Source organism: Neodiprion lecontei, chromosome 4 (assembly GCF_021901455.1).
Source record: "Neodiprion lecontei isolate iyNeoLeco1 chromosome 4, iyNeoLeco1.1, whole genome shotgun sequence".
Lineage (NCBI taxonomy): Eukaryota > Metazoa > Arthropoda > Insecta > Hymenoptera > Diprionidae > Neodiprion > Neodiprion lecontei.
In genome coordinates this window covers 20,164,608-20,186,470 of record NC_060263.1, presented here as the reverse complement: position 1 = coordinate 20,186,470, position 21,863 = coordinate 20,164,608, and the positions used below count along the sequence as shown (strand labels likewise).

Below are 21,863 nucleotides of genomic sequence, written 5' to 3'. Positions count from 1 at the left end.
TGTATGTACTTGGGACAGTTTATGTCAACTCGACCAGGTAACTTGACCCACGGATTTTTTACCATTCTGAAATCCCGACTTCAGGAACTCTTGGATTCGTTTTACAACATTTTTTTTTCTTTTTTTTTTTTTTGATAAAACTGATACGAGCAGTGACCATTCAAAGTCGTGAAAAAACGTCCCGATTTTAAAATCTGAAAAAGAAACCAGATATGCTGCGTTTCGTATCGATTCTTCCAGGTGTTTGGATAGCTTGAACATTTTTTGATTGACCAAAGCGTGGAATAATTTTATGCAAAAATGATCGGATACAAATGGATAAACTAATTTACGTGTTTTTTTGAGTCCTACTAGGGTCACAAAAAATTTCGGTGACGACAGAAGATACGAGAGTCAGGAGCTCGTCGAGTTAACATGGAATGCCTCATATATATACCCCTAACTATTTTTCATTTCGAGAATATGTAAATTTGAACAACTGGTGAATTTGAAAAATTAACGACGGAGCCAGGAATCGAACCTGGTATCTAGCGATGCTTTACCGGAGACTTACTCCACTAGACCACCTAGCCGCCCTGACTCTGTTGTCAATAATTTCTCTCATAACCAGTGAGTTCAAATTTGTTTTTATGTGCCCGATTTGTATGAGTAAGAATTTCTTCTCTGCATGCACGATGTAAGGAGACTGTAGTGTGTAGATGTTTATGTTTACCCTTTTCAATCCTTTGCTTCCGATGAGAAGCCCGTAAGACGGCAATGCCGTCTAATAAATGAGATGCGGGTGTGCAAATCATTAATCTACGAGAGAATTTTGTTGAGAATATGTAAATTTGAACAACTGGTGAATTTGAAAAATTAACGACGGAGCCCATTTCATTTTCATTTCATTGGAAGAATTTCAGGTAATAATTATATAGCATTTTCAAAACTCTCGAACCGTTTTTCTCCGAATTCCTTTTGACCGATTAGTTTGAAGCTGCAATTTATTTCTAATAACCTTCTATTGAACCAACTTTGTTTTAATTAGCGAAAAATTCTCAAATAATTTTATTACAGGATAGGTGAAACTAATTTATTTGAATGCTTCCAAAATCATAAAGACGCACAATCAGCCAAGTACTTATAGATTTCAATCGATCAGCATTACTAGAGTGCTTAAAAAATTCGAAGTATAAAGAACTAAGTCTAGTACAAAGTTGATTTTTTCAAAGTGATATTTGTGAAAATTTTTAGAAAAGCAAATATTTGGAAAGATTTGAATATTTGTAACTCAGAAGTGATTCGATAGGAGAAAAATTAAAAAAATAAATATGGGGTTATAAGGATGCTGCTAACATCTTAAAAAAGGTCCAACACAATTAAAAATATGCAGGTTTGAAATTATAGGTTGATCTGGCATGGAATGATTTGTATGAATTGATTTCAGGAACCGAAGTTTCAACAATTTGTTGCGTCTTGTACGTTTCAGTTAAATTTGAGTACATATTGACTTATTGTTATTTTCAAATTTTTAACTATTAGATTTTATTATTTTATTACTATGATAATAACTGTTCGAACATTAATTTTTTTCTCGCCAATTTTTGATCATTTCTCTCCAGAAATGTGCTTTTGACATAAAGGGGAAAGCAGCTGTAACGGCCGAAGAAATAACTGACTTTTAAGAATTTTTAAAAAAGAGATAACAATAATTAATAAAGGGTTCAGATTGCTAGTATTTTATGAGGTGCATATTAAACTTGTTTTATATGAATTTTTATTAATAAATATTCAAAATTAATAAAGATATGGGCCTTGACTTAACGACTAATAAAAAAATTTCTCCTCCATCGTGGCATTGATATCGCGGTGAAGGGTTATTCGAATATAAACAAAAAAATTTTATAAACATCAATACAAATTCAGCTATTATTGTACGAGACGGTGTTGTTTTTTTTTTCACATAACTCTTTACCGAGATATTAATGCCCGGCGGAGAAATTTTTTTCATTAGTCTCGAAGTCGAGACCCATTTCTTTGTTAATTTTAAATATTTGCTAAGAAAAATTCATATAAAAGAAATTTAATGTAAACTTAAAAAATGTACCAACAATCCCATTCGTTTATTAATCAGTGAACCCTTTGAAAAAAATTCTTAAAAGTCCGTCACTTTTTCGGCCTTCCCCCTTAATAATATGGAACCATATGTGCATATACATATACCTTTATTTACATGAATATATGTATATGGATATAAGTATAAGAAATAGCGGAAGTTTATATATTATTCATTAAAAAGTTTTCATTGTTCGATTTTTATAAATATACCCACAGTGAAAATTTTCTTTGTTCTCTTTTCTTCTTCTTTATGCCTAACAACCCTTCGCGGCCTTTCCATATACGTATGCACCTTTACATGTATATATATATGTAAACAGCCACATACCCAAGTTGTATATACGCGATTTGTCCTCATAACGAAGGCGATTTTTCACCCCTGCGTGCCTCTTCAACACCGTTTTTTCCTCGCATCGGGCTCTTCTCGTTCCATTTTCATTCCGCATCATATTCCTCGCTGCAGCAGCTCACCGTCAAACCGATTACACGAATTCACTCTTCACTGCCTCGCCTAATGACTCTTCCCGATTGATTGGAGATAAAACGAACGAAACTCCCCGATCCTGATGACATAAAATTTTTACAACACCCGTAACAGGCTTTATTACTTAATATTCGCGTGACACTCGAGTAATTCTCCATCCCGTATTCGTTATCTGACCCTTATATCTTTCAATTATCGAATTGAGATTTTCGCGTTTTAGCTTTCGCGTCACGTCCAAATTTTTATTTTCTCTTTGTGGTTTCTCGAAATGCGCAGCGTAATTCGCGCGGTGACAGCTCGAGTTCGACTGGGGCCGCCCCCCACTTCTCACGCGCTACTCGCTCGCTTTTCGTTTCTCTTCTGCGCATGCGCGCTGCTCGCTTACTGCTCCGCTCCCCCCCCGCCACGTACGCGTGGCGCACCGACTAGGATCGTTTTTTTCGCTCACCACGTGGGCGTGATAATATTCATATTCAAATTTGTCGTAACTTCCTTTAAAAATTTTTATTCTCGCTTTTCGATTTTCACCTGGGTTCTGTTACACAACAATTGGGTGCATCTTACGTTACATATTTTAACTTTTATCGATACAGCTGCGAATTTAGAACCAGGTATACGAGAGTAAGGAGATTAAACATTTTTCAATCCCTCGTTCGATCGAAGGTGTGATGTATGTACTATACATTTATATCGTACACACATATATCTACACCCTGTATTGTATGCTGACATTGAGGAAACCGAATCTGACCTACACGTATGTATTCTAATACCGAGTGAGTGTGTGAGAAGCAAGAGTGTTGTTTTTCTGTACAGAGTCGAGCCGAGTCGGAAACAAGATCGCAGACAAAGCGCGACGAATGTCTGGTGTTGTCCCGAATATTCAAATATTAACTCTTAACGTATTTCTATACAATAAATATACCAATAGAATTATTGGAGCCTCATTTTTCCCAACCATTCTAACAGAAGGTAAAAAGGAAAATAATCGGAGTGCAACCGAAGATCGCGATCATGATAATGATAATATTTTAATTATTTGAGGGATATCTGGAATCTTTTTCTCACTGTGCAATCCCTTTTCTCCGAGTTAGATACAACATGTCCAAGTCAATTATCGCGCGGGTGATAAGCCGTCGGCATGCAGGATCGGACGATAGGCGATCAGAGCTCGCTGAGCTCGGTGATTAATTGCGATAATTACGCAGGCACGCGATGACTCGAAAAATATATGTATATAGAATGGGAGAGAATGCGGAAACAGCCTCGAAGGCTAATAAGCGGCGTGCGTGACGGGCCGATAACGTCGTGGATAACCGATTTCTATCCGCCTGTCAGAGGCGTCGGCACTTCGTGACTCGTTCGTTCAGGGACTGGGATGGGAGAAGAGGAGGAAGAGTATTAACTATCGGCTTGTTAAAAGCACAAGACCGTCGTTTTCTCGACATCTTTTGGCAAATGATCAATTTCTTGAAAATAAGATCGATACGAAATCGATTTCCGAAGAACGTAAGAATACCGTATTTCCAACCCCATCTCGAATGATGGAAGTAATCGGTGTATAATACAAATTATGAAAATCCCGAGTCGGCGTCTGTTCCTCATATTTTGGACAAAACCGATGCAAACTCGGTTATCATATAGGACATAAAAATACCACTTTCCAGTTCAAATAATTCACTGTATCAGGAGACTGACAAAGAATCATGAAAGTCCCGAGTCGCTGTCTCTTCGTTATATTTTAAGCAAAACCGATTTTTCGGGAATAAGTTCTCGATTTCTTGGTTCATTTGATAAAACGATTTTTTCTGAAATCGAACGCTATCGGAAATAAAAAATCTGAAAACTCACTTTACGAGTATGCAATTTGAAAAAATCCATATGACAAATCTGTCCCACGTTATTTATTATTCATTTTAAACATTTTTTGAGAGCATCACCCAAAAACAATTTTACTCCATCCCATCCCCAGATCCGTTCTTTTATGATAAACCGGTCGTTCCCAATCGGCTGTGACAGTGGAACTGGAAGAGGAATGATAGAAACGATTTATCGTGCGCATATTTTTCAGTCGCTTCGGTTGAAGGACCGTTCTACAACATCACGAGGGTTAATCGCCTGCACATGGGTGCTTATCTCTGCATCGCATCGAACGGCGTTCCGCCCTCGGTGAGCAAGAGGATTTCCCTGATAGTGCACTGTGAGTGTCACCGATTGATTTTTTTAATTTCTCCGTATGTCACGTTATCCTTCGCTTTCTTTTTTTGTAAACTTCCAAGTTTCAGAATTTACCTAAGGCGCGGAAGTGCTTTTTGTTTGCAGCATTTTCATCCCGGTTGGAAGACGAACGAATTTTTTCGCATGTTGCAGACACGATTTGCAATCTTAATCGATTCGCTTTGCGCGTTTAGTTTTTTTTTTTTTTTTTTATTCTTCTAAAACGAATCAACAACGTCTTCGGATGAAACGTCGTATTTATAGACACACGTTTCTCGTTCCGGCGACTTTCTTCGTCTCATTCAATCTCCTAACGAGAATTCTTACTGATTTCAGTCCCGCCGATGATTTCTGTCCCGAATCAGTTGGTGGGGGCTCGTCAGGGTCAGGAAATGACCCTCGAATGCACCTCGGAAGCCTATCCAAAGTCCATCAATTATTGGACCAGGGAAAATGGTGAAATAATAACAAAGGGTGAGTTCTGAAAATTTCAGTATCGATTAAATAAAATAACGGCATTTTTTTCGTTTTTACTTTTTCCATCAGGTTTCATTTTTTGAATTTTTCTTTCGGCTGAAAAAAAGAGCAATAAAATCAATACTGTTCGGTTTTCATTTGTTTTTTTATTTATTTTATTTATTTATTTATTTTTTTTTCTCTACTTAAGAATTCTCCAGCTTATTAACAGTCACACTGCACACACTGGAATTTTATCAATTTGTCGAAAATATGAAAAAGAGAAAAGTTTCTTTGCATATATACGACAAAGTGTGAATGAAATTTCATCAATTCTTGCCTCTGATCTTAACTTCCGTAGCGTACGAAAATAAGCGAAACTGATTATTTTCCATCAAATTCAATTGCAATTGACTCGTCCGCTGATAAATTAGGGGAACTTTAGCGGCAGACGACGCGTTTCGATTTACCGACGACACGCGGGGCTCGAAGCGGAGGTGGAAATGAGGGATAAGAATTCCGCGGCAAGTTGTACACGAGTCGAGGCACCCTTTCTCTAAACCGGGGCCAATTACACCGACGACATCGCGTGATTAGGGCCACGCAGGCACGGATGTAATTAGAACCGGGGCCAAGCGACGCGTTTCCTCAACGCAACCCTTGCCCCCATCCTCAATAATTCAACTCACTCCCATTCCACTCGCAACTACAATCAGGAAACAAGTGAGAAAAACCTGGTCCCTAAGGTTTACAAGAAATTCCGAATTCTCACGGCGTCTGAACAATTTTTTCCTTATCAGGGATCGCAAAACCGAATGTAAAGTTAGCGAGAAATTTGGAATTATACGGGGTTTAACGTTATGAAAGATTTTTCAATGGTGTTTCGAATATTCCTAGGTTTGAGCTTTATGCTGCGTTGTCTACCTACATATGATTTGGTCTTGGAATTTTCTAGAAATTTGAAATCGTACGGGGTTCTGAAAAAATCTCTATTGTGTTTCGACTATTCCTATGGGGTTTTATGGGGTAAAAAAAAAAAAAAAAAAAAAGTATTATCTACCTACGTGATTTATATTTATAACAGGAAGTGTAAAACGGAATGCTAAAACGCGTGCAGTTTATTATCACGAAAATAAATATTCGTCGGAGTTATCAGAAAACCTGATTCGCGCGGTTGGAACTTGCGAATTTCGCCCGAGGATATCTCGCACAGTTCGACCTGCACCGTGTATAAGGTACACTATTACTCCTAACGCAGTACCGATAAGGCTGCTTATACCCGATACCGTATATCTCCTCAGGGGCAAATACATCGTCGTAAATACATCGGCATGGCGTATATAGAGATCCCGGTCGTCCACCCTCTTGCTCGATAACGAGACGATGGCGTGACCTCGAAGCTCCAATTTTTCCTCACCCTTCGAGCTTTCCTCTCGCCATTGTTTTTCCTCGGTCTACTTTAATCCTTCCCATTCTTTTTTCAAACACATTTTTTCACCCATATGATCCGCACACTTCGTTAATCGAGAAATGAGTTTTTAATGTAACCTCGTTTCTTTCAATGTATCTTGTTGACTTTTTATCGAGAATTAGCGATACGATGCAGCAGCCGTTTCCACAAAAGTAATCAACACCATCAATGCGTTGTTCTTGGTTTCTTGACCAATTTATAAATTCTTCTTTCTCTCTCCGTCGCCGTTCGAAGTTTCAGTTTTTGTCGGTGCGTTAATTAAAATCTCTCATACGTAGAGAAAAAAGAAAAGATCACAAACAAAAATACGTATGATTTTAGATTCGTTACTCGGTAAGCTGCGAGCAAATTAGCTGCAGCTGCTAATTATCACTTCTATTCGTTCACGACGCGGTTGTGTTGAGAGAGCGTGACGTCGGATGTTAAATTCAAAAATAACATTCTCTTCGACTCGGAATTGAGCTTACCTGTATAGATGTACGTTCTTTCTTATAATGGCTCGAGCAGCGTAGCTAATGTACCGGGAGTTGTACCAGAGCATTGAGATTCTGCTGCATGCAACGAGTATTAATTGTTTCGTTTTCTACTTCACGGCATTATTCGTCTTCCGTTATGAATATCCCTGCAGTCGAGCATAATTCAACTCGAGCTTATTAGATACCAGGGTTATAACAATAATAATGACAGCAAGAAAAGCAACCGTCATGTATGATAATAATTGAAAACATGAATAATCGCCGTAACAACGGGTTAAATAAATGAAGGAGTGCTTTTTCACAGGGATTTTTATGCAACCGACGCTCTACTTCTACCAACTTTCTGTGCCAAAGTTTTTTTTTCTCTACGCTACGATGTGCAAGTTTTTTTACTCGACCGTTCAATTGTTTTATTTATTTATTTATTTTTTTTTTTCTCAGTGAAACAAGAAAGAGAGAGAGAGAGAGAGAGATTTCATTTCAATTCATGCAATAATAAAGTGCAAGTTATAAAATACGAACGAAAGCAATTCAGCCAGAAATAAAAACTTTCTTGTTCTACATAGCGGAGAACCGGTGCTGAAGGATTATGAAATGAGTAATGAAACATTGATTGATTGTAAAAAATAGTAATTTATCAGGGTTTCATATTTTTTGCCGATTTACGCCGGTCCTTGGACCGCAGAGAAAAAAAGGAACAAGTTTCGCAATTTTGTCTCATCTTTTGTTGAATCTGCTACGCCATCTCCTAGGCGTGATTCGAAGCTTTTCACGGAGCTTTTATTCTCCGGCAGACGGTACAGAGAATGTATAAGCTCCTGTGCAAATTTCTTTAATACTTGGCGGAAGCGAAAATTACAATTTAACCACTTTCATAATAGCGACGAGAATGTGCGGAGGGGAAAAGACATCGGGGACTGAGAGCAAACTACAAAACTATCCAAGTGGAATTATTCAGATGTGTCTATAATTATTGCAAAAATTATTCAGCCGTTGCAGTTGCTTGATAGAAATTCAAATTTTTAATTTTGTTCCGTACTTTTCTATCGACCGCTTATAATTTTATTTCTTTTTCTTTTCTTTCAAACCTTTTCGTACGAGTATCGGGTAATTTTGTTTCAGGTGATAAATATGAGCCGGTACTACACGACAAGGAGTACAAAGTAACGATGAAATTGACGATAAAATCTGTGTCGGTAAACGATTACGGATCTTACAAATGCATATCGAAAAACTCGCTTGGCGACACGGATGGCAGCATAAAATTGTACGGTGAGTTATCCTCGGAAGTGTAATAATTTATCTTATTCTTACCTCTCATTGATTCTTTCCACTTCTGCGTTACATCGCATTTTTCGAATCAATGAACGCGCGATTACTTTCAAATACGTACAATCGGCGTTTCTCGCTGCAGAAATACCGAACCCGACAACCCCGAAGCAAAAATCAACGACGACGCCAATTCCAGTCGTCAGCAAGGGTGAGCTTTTTCGATCTTCATTTTATTGTAAATTTTTCCCCTCCCAATATTTTAATCGAATAATATTTTCATCCTAGCGGTGGAGAAAAAGCAAAGAACGAGACAGAAGACTCGTCCGAGTCCAGAAATATCCCGACCCAATGAAATCACCGGCGAAATTATCGACCCCTCGCAACCCGCGGCGAACAAGGACAGAGGTGAGAAGGTGGAGAAGGAAATAAGAAAAAAAAACAAAAAAACGCGAAATAACAACAAGAAAAAAAAATTATTTATCGCAAACTCGTCAGGTGGTATTAAATCGCGGTGTTGCTATATTTGCGAAATTGATTGTCCGTCTAATTTCATTCTTCGCTTAATTCGAATCCATTTTTATTGTAATCGTTTGAAAATAAATACGGATTAACTACGTTCAGAATTTTTTAACGGTATTCTCTTCGTCATGAACTTCAGATTGTCTCTGATTATCCAATGCCTGATGAAAGAAATTAAATCGAACGCTGAATGAAATCAGAAATTGGGTAAAATCGATACTTTTTATCAATTTTATTACGAGATAATCGTATACCTTGAGTATTTACCAGATTATTGTAACCGTAACCCCGCGAAGATCTTTCTCAGAATAGAAAAACATAAAGAACTAGAATTTTACACAAAGGCTTGATTAGGTGCCGATGCTTCGTTTGAAATCACTTGAAAATTCTTTAAAATCTAGTTGATTCGTTCGATTTCATTCTAGAATGCCTCCTTTAATGCAAGAAGAAGACTACTTTCTAAAATCTCATTGAAACAATATTGCTGTTTTTCTTTCAGTCGACCATTCGGTGTTGCCACAAGTTGATCACAATGAAAATCGTTGCAATATTGTAAAACATGAGTGTTGTGGAAAATAGCGCGTTCTCAGTAAAAATCAGCCATCGTAGAGTGAAATCGTAAAAATCCCAAGATTGTAAAATCTGTCCAGTTATCTGTGTGCAATAAAATCCATAAAAATTATCGACCCTTCGCGAATGAACCCCTTTATTAATTTCACCTCCAGATATCCGGCTTCGGGATCGACACGAGGATTCGGGCGGCGGAGGATCCGAAGGATCTGCACCCCGAGACGAGAACACTGCTCAGTCAATGTCGTCGAGAAGCGCAGCGATTTTGGGAACCGTCGAAACCCTCCAGGCGGTGGTTGTCCTGGCGATGATGTCCGCGGTGATGACGTAATCATCGTCGTCCCCGACAGGAAATTAGTAATAAAGAAGAAAGAAGGAGAAAAAAAAAATTCCGCGACGAAACAAAAAGACGAATCAAAGTTAAAAGCGAAATAAAAATAAAAAAATTTAAAACGAATACTCGCCAAATTTCCGTACATTCAAAAGAAAATATGAAAGTGGAAAAAAAGACGAACACGAAGAATTGATAATTCGGGAATTCATTTTTTCTCATCTTATGCAATGAACATCCAATTCTCTCAGCAATATTTGACGATTGTATAATTTTCGCATCAAGCTATTCTGATTTTCTTGCCAGTAAAAATTCGATATGAGCGTCGCAACTTCGGCAAATACGTATACGCGAAACAGTCGAACTGATTAATTAAAGTCGATAATTAGAACCTGATTTATGCAATCAAGTACGGAGTATTCGGTTTGATCACTTGTACTTGATTATTTTATTTCCTCGACTCTTGCCTCGTCGCGCAGCTTCAACAATCTTATATCGTACGAACGAGATGATAGAAAATCAATCAATTAACGCAACTGCGACTACAAAATGATTTCAATTCTTAAAACTACGTTTTTTTCTGTAATCATTAGTTCCAAAACCGAGAATTGTATAAATGATTTTCGAGCGAATCACCCGATGATTTGCCAAGGTACATGTAAATATTGATTATTATACACCCATCACAGCAATGTAATGTAATGTATATCCGCATGTGAATATATATAGCGTGAAATAGAATTACGGTTATAGATAGATCACAATCCTACATATTTGACCCGTATATTATAACGATCATGAAATAGATGTAACAGGATATATTTGTAGTAAGAAAATTACACGGAAGAAAAGTATTAAAAATATGAAACAAAGAAAGAACTGAGCGTAAGAAACCAAAAAAAAATGCAGAGAATATAATTGAAGACGAAAATAATGAACAACGCGATGTTTACTGTCGATTATAAAAAAAAATTCCATTTTCTCCGCTCAAAATGGTGAAATTGTGGTTGATTTTTTGAGTCGCAATTTTTCCGGGCTGTTGAAACCTCTTTTTTCGCAATAAAATTGAATATCATATTATATTAATATTTTAAAAAATCGTGAGAGCAGGATTACGGATGTAAATATAACAAAGTTTAAAGTATATATATATATATATATATATATATATATCTGTATGCACACCTAAATAAGCATTAGTTAGTCTAACAACTAGTTGTTTAAAACGCTGTGTATATATAGTAGCAGTGCTAATTATATACGCGGTAATACATATGAGTAGAAAGTAAGCGTGGCAAGCGAATTAAGCGGTTAAAGAGAGAAGAAGACGACGAAAAAAAATGTCAGAGTGATACGAAAAAGCGATGATGAATCTATCTATTCGCAATAACGATATAATGTGTATATATAAAAAATCAGATGCATATATTAATTGTGATTTTGAGTTTATCATTTTCTCTGAATAAAAATTTTATACAATAGATAATAATAATTGAATGTGGTAAAACGAAGAGCTTGATCGAATTCACTTTCCGTATGAAATAATACAATTATTATTATATATAGTTAACGAAAATCTACATACGCTAATCTGTAAGATAAATCTCATGTCCAAGTGAAATAATAATATAATTTGTATCATATAGAATGTAGATTTGAAAATGATCGCCGCATTATTTGAAATCATTTGATTGAAACGATGCAATGATACATATTTTACCGACAAATGCGGTACAATGCATGTAACATATTACGTAACATATGGATGAAGCATAAATTATACAACAATAAGAATAACATGTAACGTAACATTGTAAAATATATAACGATAATGATTTCATGATTATGATAATAATAATAATAAATATAACAAAAATAAAATTAATGATAATAAAATAGTAATAATACCTTTGTGTACGATAATACATTATACATATAATATTGTATATAACGTGTTGTTTTATTCTATATTATATATGTATAAATGTATAGTTCTAATCGTCAATTGCAATTTTCATTTCATTCAGCAATGACAAATGAAAGAATAAAAATTCCCCGCTTATGATTCCGGACGAGAATCGCAATCGCGTGTTTTCGGGGCAGGCGAAAGGCATAAATTCACGACGTCATATAATTTCTCCGTTAAATGCTAACCCCGTAAAAGTCGAGTGCGCAGGATTCAAGTGAGAAATCAGTTGAAGTAACGCCTTCGACGTTGTTACGAGTGCAACTGTACCGCGGAAGAGTAACGCTACAAATTAGTTACGAAATTGTTACCTTACTCCGCACTGCGGAGAGTAAAAAACCAACCGACGCTGCGGTCTCCGACTTTATACGGTGTAATTTGTTGGCCCCAAGATATTCTTGCCCGAGCTATACGCTATAAAATTGTCCACCTTAAATTGCCCTCATTTACGATTTTTTGCTTGTCTCATTTTTATTTATTCCTTTTTTTCCTTTTTTCCTTGCTGCAAACTCGATGGAAGAAACAAAATTAAAGAACGAAGAAACGAATGGAAACTGGAAAATTATTTAACAAAAGTAAGTGAGAAGAATTTCGAAATAGTCAAGTGAAGAAATGGGGTGCGATGAAAATTTTTTTCAATCCTGCAATTTTTTATCATTTAATACGCGCGTCAATTTTTTTCTCAAGAGACGAATCTCCGCAGAGAATCGATCATCAAATTCGCTTCGATAATCGCAACGCGTTATGAAATGATTTTTTTCTAATGCTGTCGTTAAAATTCTTTTTCACAACGACGGAAAACTTCAAAATTCATTACCGCCGTGTTTCGAATTTTTGGAATGCGACCTGAATTCCTTGAAAAATATTCTGCCTGAAAAAATATAGAAAAAAAGCACATTTTCAATTTGAAATATCGTTTTTGGTACAATTAAGCACCAGCGCATTCAATTAGTTATAGTTCATAGTTTAATTCGAAGAAACCAGAAACCCATAAACTTGCAGCAGTCAACTCGACTCTTTTAGTCCAGCGCATTAACAAGACCATCGGTATAGTTCATTCCGCTGTAACTCTCACTTGTGTGAGACGAAATATTTCTTACGGTTCCCAGTAATCGAACACGAATCGGGATACAATTCCGAAATCGAACAACGGGTGACAATTCGTTTTCAGAACATATATATATATATACGGCGATGAGAAAACGGATTTCCGTACGAATTCGTCGATTTTGCAGAACCGAAATGAGCTCGACCCGTGAACCATACAGGGAATGCATTACGAAGTTTACTTCCATTAGTAGACTGGATGCGGTGGCTTCGTGCTATGCAATTTAACGTCGTTATCTAGCATTGGTACTCGGAATATATCGTCGTGCATGCGGTTCTGAACGAGTAAATATTGATCAACCGCGGGTTAAAATTCTCCGGGAACTCCTGCAAGGTACGGCAATGGCACAAATGGGTGTAAACGGAGGACCAACGAGTGCCTGAAAGTGTTCTGAAACTTTTTAAGCTATATTTTTCAGCTTGTCAGAAAGTGAAATAATATTCGGCTGCTGGATGAAAGTGAATTCAGCATTCAATTTTACAACAACGTATCGGTGATGGATTTTCCCGATGTTAAAAACGAATCGTCAACCATTGTTCGACTTCGCAGTTGCATCGCGATTTACGTTCGATTACCGATATTAGGTGCGAACGGTAATCGTAAGAAATCTTTGCTTTCATACAAGTGAGAATTGTCACGGAATGAATTATACCGATTCACGTCTGATTATTTTTGCACAATATGACAATTTCGACTCAGCATGTGAAGAAAACGCAGTTTCCAAATGAATTTAAAAAAGCTCAAAGTTTCTTTCTCGTTTCTGATCCCTGTGTTTGTGGAAATGAGACAGAAGAAGTGGCTACACATGAAAAAACGGTCGGCTGATTTCGCGAACGATGTTTTACTTCCTGTGAAAAAAAAGGGAAACAAAAATTCCGGGGAAGATGGGATATTGTAGGAGTGTTATTATTAGCGTAGCGAAACTTCGCAGCCATTCTGAATTCGGAATGGGTATCATGAGCTTTCCATTAGGCTCGACATCCCAGAAAAAATCCCCGTCTTTACAAGCCACTGAGAATTGAAAAAGCCCATCAAAAGCTCGATCTCTCGCCTCCAGTGATCGTTTTATTTCTCCCTAGAGCGGTGAGCTTTTTTTCTTTTTTTAGAGAGTGGTTTCATGCGATTTCTGAAATAAAAAAAAAAAAGTTACTCTCTTCGTTAATATTTTGCGATTCAAACGATCTGATCACCGTTTCTTTTCGATCTCTGTTTTAGCTTCGTTTTTCAACTTCTTTCTCTTTATTTACAAACTTCACCTCTGTTACTTGTACAAATATAATGCATAGCGTATCCGTCTTAAATAAATAACCCTATCGTATAATTATATTATGTTGTAAAACTAATTAATCCTCGAAAGCTTTACATTTTCGCGCGATTAACGCCGTGTTATTGTTAATATATATTATGTGTTGTATGATTTCTTTGTTTCTCTGTTTTCTTAATTTTTTTTTTTTTTTTCTTCACTTCTTCAAAATCTCACAACAATATTCCAGCGTATAAAATACTCGACATTTTAGTCTGGTGAAATTGGTATATCAATGATGTTTTCATTATTTTTACTCGTCATTGTTATATTATATATTTGTCAAATTTTCAACAACTTTGAAAATATTTTTCTCTCCTTTTGTGGTCTTGTCGCGTTTCACTTCGATAATTGATCAAAGACAAAATATTGTTTTTTTTCTTTTTTTTTCTTTCATATCAAATCAATTTTAGATTTCACTTCCTTCCTTTTTTCAAACTTAATTTGCACGATCATTCGGTATTTTTTAATTGCTGTTATTCTTCTAAAAGAAAAAGACTCCTTCTTGCCAATTCTTTTCTTGCCTTTCAGCTTTTCGTTATCACGCATTTTGTGAAACCGTGAACGAAATAATTACGGTACAATGCAACTTGTTAGTTATAATCGATGCCTTACATATTTAATACACTTAACTAATTATTACAGGTAAGATATCATGCTATATTAGGTAATGTATAATAAATATAATTAGACAAGCTCTGCACTTTCTCAAGGTAAAAATCACACGGCAGTTAACGGTATATATTATTATTATTATTATATAATATCATCAACGTACATTTCTCGCATCACGCTTTACCATTCGCACTTCTATTATGGCGCCTAATTTTATCTTATTTATTTACTCGAGTAATTAACTATATTCTTTTTTTTTTCTTTTTTTCATTTTTCTATTTTTTTTTTTTTCTTCTGCATGATTTCATTTATATGATACACAATGCTGGTCAATTTGTGGCTATATTTATAATTATCCCCAGTAATACAGAGTGTCGGTTGGTAAAACCATCTCGCGATATTTTTGTTTTTCTCCATACCTATTTTCGCTTTCATTTTTCTTTCTATTCAACTATTCTCTCCCTCTTTTATTATCATTAAATTTATGCGACATTTTCTAGGCGCAAGACGATTACTTTTTTCTCTCACCTTTAAACCTCTCTACTTCAACTTCCTACTGCTTATTATACTCTGATAGACGAGACAAAAAAAAAAAAAAAAATGCGTGTTTTGAACTTCATTCTTTTGTCACTGAGAAAAATTATAGGCATGAAATGCGAGTTGAAAAATTTAACGCGACGACATTTTTCATTCGTTCTTTTTCAGTGTGTAAAACGGTTAAAGATGTGTGTAATTTAATAAATCTACATACATGTATATGTACAACATGAATGACCGATTAAATGAATATAAGAAAGATCGTATAATAATAAATCAGTCTAAAAACCGAGGTGAAAAATGTTCGGATCGGATATTTCGTACAAACGCGATAAATAAAGTAGAAGCGTTTGTCGTCTTTTTTTAAAACGTATCAATGCCAATAAAGTTTCAAACGATGATAACGTGACAAATGGAACGTTGCTAATTTTGATGAGCGCATATATATATATATATATATATATAACGACGATATATATATTATGTATAGTCCAAAGGAATCATTGAATAACGGCGCTATAGTGAAAATTTTTGCTGTCTTTATATATTATACAATGGTATATGATAATGTTATTGTTGTTGTTGTTATTATTATTATTATCATTATTATTATTATTTACATAATTATTACATTATACAAGCGTATCTCCAGCATGGAAATGTTCTATTTTCAAATACCTACAACGTGTTCTTGCGTGTGTTTCGTGTGATTTACCTACGCGTCATATATTCAACTGATTATACCGAAAATACTTGTTCTACTCGCGTTTCGATCCGTGCGATTACAATAGATACATATTTTGCGAATATATATTGCGACGTTTCTTTGTCGGTTGAACGAGGTGAAAGTAAAAACGAAGGCAACTAAAAACCTTTATTACTTTTCTCTATATTCCTAATGTTTCTCAGGCAGGAAGCAACTGCGTTTGCAAATCTCCAAATAATCTGCGTTGGCTCAAAATGGCAAAAATCAGCGACGAAAACAGCGTCGAAGTCGCTGACATTCGACCGCGAGAATCCGCCCCCGAAGTCTCGTCATAATCCTCGTCGTCATCCCTTCCATTTTCCTTACGACCTCGCAGCTTCAGGTCTGCAAAATGCGAATCGAAATGTTTGATTTTCTACGAGGAACAAGAATAATAGACGAAAGAACGGAAAAGAAATTGGCAAGCATAAGTCATAAGTCATTTTTTCCCTGAAAGCTAGAATCGGTGCAAGAAAAATAAAAAAACGGGTGAAATCGGAGCTGGAGAAATGATTACAAATCAATATTTACTCAATTGAATTGTATCGCAAAAATCTCTCTTTAATGCAACGCAGTAGACGGTTTTCTTCGTTTTCTTTTTGCAAATTGACTTTGAATTCATTATACTTATGAGCCATAATTGATTCTTCAATTTCTTCTTTTTTTTTTCTCCTTTTTCATCTATATGTATATTCCGAAGTTGCCAAACTTTGTCCAATCGATTCGATCTACTCTCAATATCCGAATGAATCCGATATGAAAAAAAAAAAAAAAAAACAAGAACAAGAACAAAGACACGATGCTTACCTATTTTTTTCAGAACATTCGGATCCCCGTCTACGTAATTGTTGCCATAATTTTTACCCATTTTTCCTAAAACAAGAAGAACATACTGCATATAAATATGAAACCGTGCGAAGCGAGATAAATTGAAAGATGGATTTTCAATGATATTAATAAAACTGAAAATTGGCAAATTTTGTTTTCACACGAACGGCAGATCAACCTTTTCATTGATCCAATTCGCAGATCGGACGATTTTCTCCGCCCATCATAATTTCCCTAAATTTGAATACTTCCCAATGGATCGATCGATCGGTAAAAATCGATCCACATCTCCCTTATTTACCCAACATCGGTTGTTCCGAACGCGGATTGATTCTGTCAGTATAACGGATATCGGTTAGAATTGCGTGCCTGTATCGTCGATCTGCTCAAACAGGGCGGATTTCATATCCGGCAAAGCCGTGTCAAGATCAAATACCGAGAACACACGGATTCGCACATACGTAGGAAAACGCACGCGTGGATTGCAGCAGCGTGTCTCGTCGTGGAAGCGATTGAAAACCGATACGGCATATTGATACGTATGCAACTGTTGCGAATATATTATGGATATTGCAGTGCGCGTCGAATATGCAGTGCTGCAGACACTGTCGATCTGTCGAGCCATCCGTCGGAATATGGATCAACGAAATTTCATGAAAGTGGAACTGAACGTGTTTGGGCTAAATTGTTTTTCATTGCCCTGCAATTCCTCAACGACATCTCAATTCAATTTTCCAAATTTTGTCGCGATATTATTTCTTGAACTCCGGTACGAAAATTAAACCCTCGTTTTGGAATTTTGAAAAGAAATTTTTCTTCATTTTGTGCACAAATTATGATCAAATTTCATACCCTGGCTTTTTTTTTCCTACATCGGAATCGATTCTTTATCGCAAATTTTAAATCGAAATCACATGTAATTTACAAGACGGAATATTTACTTCGCAAACTAGTCTTTGTTATCGCAGAATTGAAGATATTTGTGAATATTATTTCCTCCCTATTATTTGACAAATTCTCGATCATTGAACTGTCTCTTTTAATAACGTTCAGGTGGATTTTTTCTTCGAATAAATTTTCTTCGTCATTTCCGCATCTCTTGACTAAGATTCGCAATGTGCGAATTAATACCGCGATACTTTCCATTCTTTAATATCGTTTATTTACCGCAATTTCCGCCTCGTATTCGGACCCGTTATTTTCATAACGCGAGTTGAGCCGCATATTCTGTAGAAATCTGCACAAACGTTTCTTTTTCGCTTTAATTAAACTCCCTGTTTGCAGCTCTTTCCTTTTAATCCTGTCTTTCATCGTCCCACTTTCCCATCCCCTCAGCAGCTCTTTCTCTCTGTTTTTTTTTTTTTTCACATCTACTTCGTTACATTCTGTCTCTCTGTGAAAAATCATACCTACATTGCATACACGTGAATATTTAAGACCTGTAGAAACGAAACCTTCAAACTATTTCCTCTTTTTCTTTCTCTTCTTTCTTCCTTCAACCTTTTGACGCTTCGCATTTCAGTTTCGATCTTTGCTAACCAATCGATCGTTCGTTCGCGAGAGCACGGCGTATAGAAAAAGAAAAACAAAAAATTTCATCAAACCATACGAGGCAAAATGTGAATGTGAAAAATAAATCGCCAAGCTAAATTACAAGAGAACAACGATTTTTCGCTTTGTTATTATATTTCCCCCTCCTAATTTTCTTTATTCGCTCGGTTGGAGATAGACAACGAAGCGGAGAAGACAGACGCGTTGAGCAATCCCCGAAGAACAATTATCTCGACAAAATTTTACACCGTCTATGTACTTATATACGCATACGGTACATAAATTGCTGCCCCTTTATACTTTATATATATATATATATATACAAGTGTGAGTCAAAAAGACTTATTCGCATAATGAAACTCGTCGCGTAATTTCACGATGACGAAGTTCATCATCCTCTCATCCCATTTTCACCCTGCATGGATCATCAATCCCATTCTGCCTCGTCATATATACATATGTATATGTATGTGTATGTGTATGTATATAAAACACAGTGGACAGCTCATCATTTATCTCCGTTTTCAACGCGGCAAATAACACACATTTGTTCTCCACTCTCTTTCTACCGCACGGCTGTTGTTGTTGTTGGGAAAAAATAATAATCAGAAGGATAAAATTGCAGTAATAGAATTCGGAAGAAATTAATCCTCATCTTTTTATTATTTTATATTTTTTATTTCCTCTAATTTGAAAAAAAAACGAGGCATGAATTTTAGTGAAGCGAAGAATTCGACTTTCCGACGAGTGGGAAAAAGAAAAATCGATAAACGATGAGAAATGTTTCGTACGGGAAGAAAATACTCACGGTCAGTGAAATCCTAAGAGTTTCTCTGCCAGGTTTGAAAAAGCTTCAAAGAAATCAAGCGAAACAAAAAAACGAGATAGAAAAAAATGCGGCAAAGTAGTCTGCACAAGGATTTGAAAGGGACCCGCCCTTCTATGCGCAATAACAGAGGAACGGGTCGCGATGGACTTTTCTTTGTGAACCCCGTGCAAAGCTTCAAGCTCGCGATGCTCATATAATACGCTATATATATATATACATACACACGCGCACACACACACACATATATATATATAGAGCTGCGTTTTCTGAAGAAACCAGGTTATACGGTTATTTCGGACACGTATGTCGAGTCCGCTCACGGTAAAAGCTTCACAAATAAATGCCGGTTATATACCCGAAGCTTCGATGCTCGGTATCTATGTACACATATCGTATATGTGTAAATGCACGTATAGGGAAGAGGAAACGATTGCGCGATCGAAGTGAAAACAAAAAAAAAAGGAAACTAACTTTTTGAACAATTTTTCTTGTCCAATTACAAAGCTTCTTTCAGTTCTTCGAACGCTTGAACGTAATTTTCTTTTTAATCATTTACATCATACCTCAAATTGACCGAATAAGTTTACCGAGAGATTTGTAAATACTATCACCTGAGATTTTGAATCTATCGAAGTATTCGCTTATTCCACACGATTATTCACACGTTTCCTGGAAAACTGTTTTTCCGTGTGCGTGTGTGTGTGTGTGTGTGTCTTGAAGTTTTTTTTTTTTTCTTCCATCTTTACGATTCGTAGAAGATAGTGTTTAATTCTGAATAAAATGAACAATCGTATGAAACGAATATGAACGATACTTAATTAACCATCGACGGATATCCAAGTTTTTTCTTACGATGCATTGGATGTTTGCAGCTTAAGAATAAAATAATTCTATAAATAATCAACGTGCGATTATATCTCGTAATGAAATTGATTTTTGGCTAAAGAAACTCTTTGTGGAATAAAGAAAAAAGGAGAGAAAAAACAATAAGATTAACCCGTGAACGACAAATCAACAGCAAACTCCGATAGTTGCAGTGAATTCACGAAGTGGTGGAGATAGTTTGTCGTTTTAGCGATTAGTCGTCCGTATCCTGCAGGAATTTGCGCACAGGATTCAGCCCCCCACCCGATAAACTGTTTCAAACTATATAAACGTAGACGTATATACGACGCAAACCGAACGAAGATTAATTGCGAGCCCCATTTTCCCCCTCGGCAAACGTACAGATTCGTGCAGTTACTTCAACCAGCGTAACGTTTGTATAATCCATCGAATTTGCCCTGAATAATGCAGAATAAAATGGCGAAAACGAAGGAAAAATGCAATTGGGAAAAAAGTCAGAGACGATATTGATGCGCTTTTCTCTCTCTCTCTCTCTCTCTGTCTCTCTATTTATCCCGGAACGAGCTTGGCAATCGGCTTTGCATTAAAAAGCTTTTAGTTTGCGAGAGTGATAATACATATACAGGTTATTGCATGCATGAGAATCGATTTATTCATTCCGATTATAATTCCCACTTCCGAAACGAAATCGACTTCTTGTCGATCTTCGTATATTAGAGTAAATTGTCTGCAACGTTCTCTCTAATGGCCATACGTTTCTCTGTTCGATCATTTCTACTTTCCTTCGTAGAAAGCTTCATCTATTATCTTCCTCTGAAATAATTTAATGAAATGGATAGTTCAGTCACGTTCTGCCCAAATTTTTAATACCCGTATATTAATTGTTACACTATTTGCCGAGTTTTCAAATTTTGTAAATTGACCAATGCCAACGAGAAAAAGCGTCCGGAATTTTTCACTACAAAAATATATCGAAATTACCAAAACGTAGCTACAATAAATATTCATATAAATAAAAAAAAAGAGGAAATGAAACACCCGCTTGCAATTTCGAACAATTGCAATGTACGAAAAAAAAAATGGCATCATACTATCATGAAATAGTAATTAAAGGCAGATAATTATTTTCTAAGAACCGACGGGTTTAATTTTGCACCGTACCGCGTTCGGCAATTTGTTTTCCGTCAGGCTGATCGGGGACGAGGATTAGGGGTTTGTATGTACAATGTAGATATATACATATATATATATATATATATGATACATACGTGCATAATATGTTTGAGCCAGATACCTAGTTGGGCGGATAGGTATTATAACCATGTGCTAAGAATCGTTAATCGTGATTCGATTTCTCTCGAACTGTCAGACGGGATTAATTATTCCCGCGTTTCAAGTTATCGAATTTAAACTTCAACCCCGCATCACCCTTTGCTGATAGAAGAAGATATAATTGTGAGTTTGCGATACGTGGGTTAAAATATAACTGTATTATGCAGATATAAGCGGCTTTTAATCATCGTCGGGAACAAAAGAGCAGCGAATTGATAAGTCCGAAATTAATGAAAGATCAGCTGATCCGTTCATAGAGTAGGAAGAGACAAAAAAACAAACATATATATATATATATATATGGCGACTG

At 36.1% G+C, this 21,863-nt stretch overlaps 2 protein-coding genes and 1 long non-coding RNA gene across 6 annotated transcripts in view; 1 reads left to right on the top strand and 2 right to left on the bottom strand.

The window, feature by feature from the left end:
• The window catches only part of LOC124293977, a 97,633-nt gene extending 94,764 nt beyond the window's left edge, over positions 1 to 2,869 (bottom strand). The window contains exon 1 of the long non-coding RNA XR_006903841.1: positions 2,426 to 2,869. This is a non-coding gene — a long non-coding RNA (uncharacterized LOC124293977). The remainder of the gene's footprint in view (positions 1 to 2,425) is intronic.
• LOC107221592 (lachesin) overlaps positions 1 to 11,374 on the top strand; it is a 106,140-nt gene extending 94,766 nt beyond the window's left edge. For both annotated transcript variants that reach the window (XM_015660637.2, XM_046737151.1), the window contains 6 exons: positions 4,653 to 4,781; positions 5,135 to 5,272; positions 8,324 to 8,473; positions 8,616 to 8,681; positions 8,759 to 8,878; positions 9,718 to 11,374. In XM_015660637.2, coding sequence (XP_015516123.1) covers positions 4,653 to 4,781; positions 5,135 to 5,272; positions 8,324 to 8,473; positions 8,616 to 8,681; positions 8,759 to 8,878; positions 9,718 to 9,893 — 779 coding nt within the window. In that variant the 3' untranslated portion in view covers positions 9,894 to 11,374. The remainder of the gene's footprint in view (positions 1 to 4,652; positions 4,782 to 5,134; positions 5,273 to 8,323; positions 8,474 to 8,615; positions 8,682 to 8,758; positions 8,879 to 9,717) is intronic.
• A 2,965-nt stretch (positions 11,375 to 14,339) lies between these two features.
• Positions 14,340 to 21,863, bottom strand: part of LOC107221577 (limbic system-associated membrane protein-like) — a 111,552-nt gene continuing 104,028 nt past the window's right edge. For 2 of the 3 annotated variants that reach the window (XM_046737399.1, XM_046737400.1), the window contains exons 9-10: positions 16,975 to 17,040; positions 14,340 to 16,512 (exon numbers count right to left, since the gene is read on the bottom strand). In XM_046737399.1, the coding sequence (XP_046593355.1) occupies positions 16,328 to 16,512; positions 16,975 to 17,040 (251 nt within the window). In that variant the 3' untranslated portion in view covers positions 14,340 to 16,327. The remainder of the gene's footprint in view (positions 16,513 to 16,974; positions 17,041 to 21,863) is intronic. The other variant, XM_046737401.1, reaches the window with a different exon arrangement.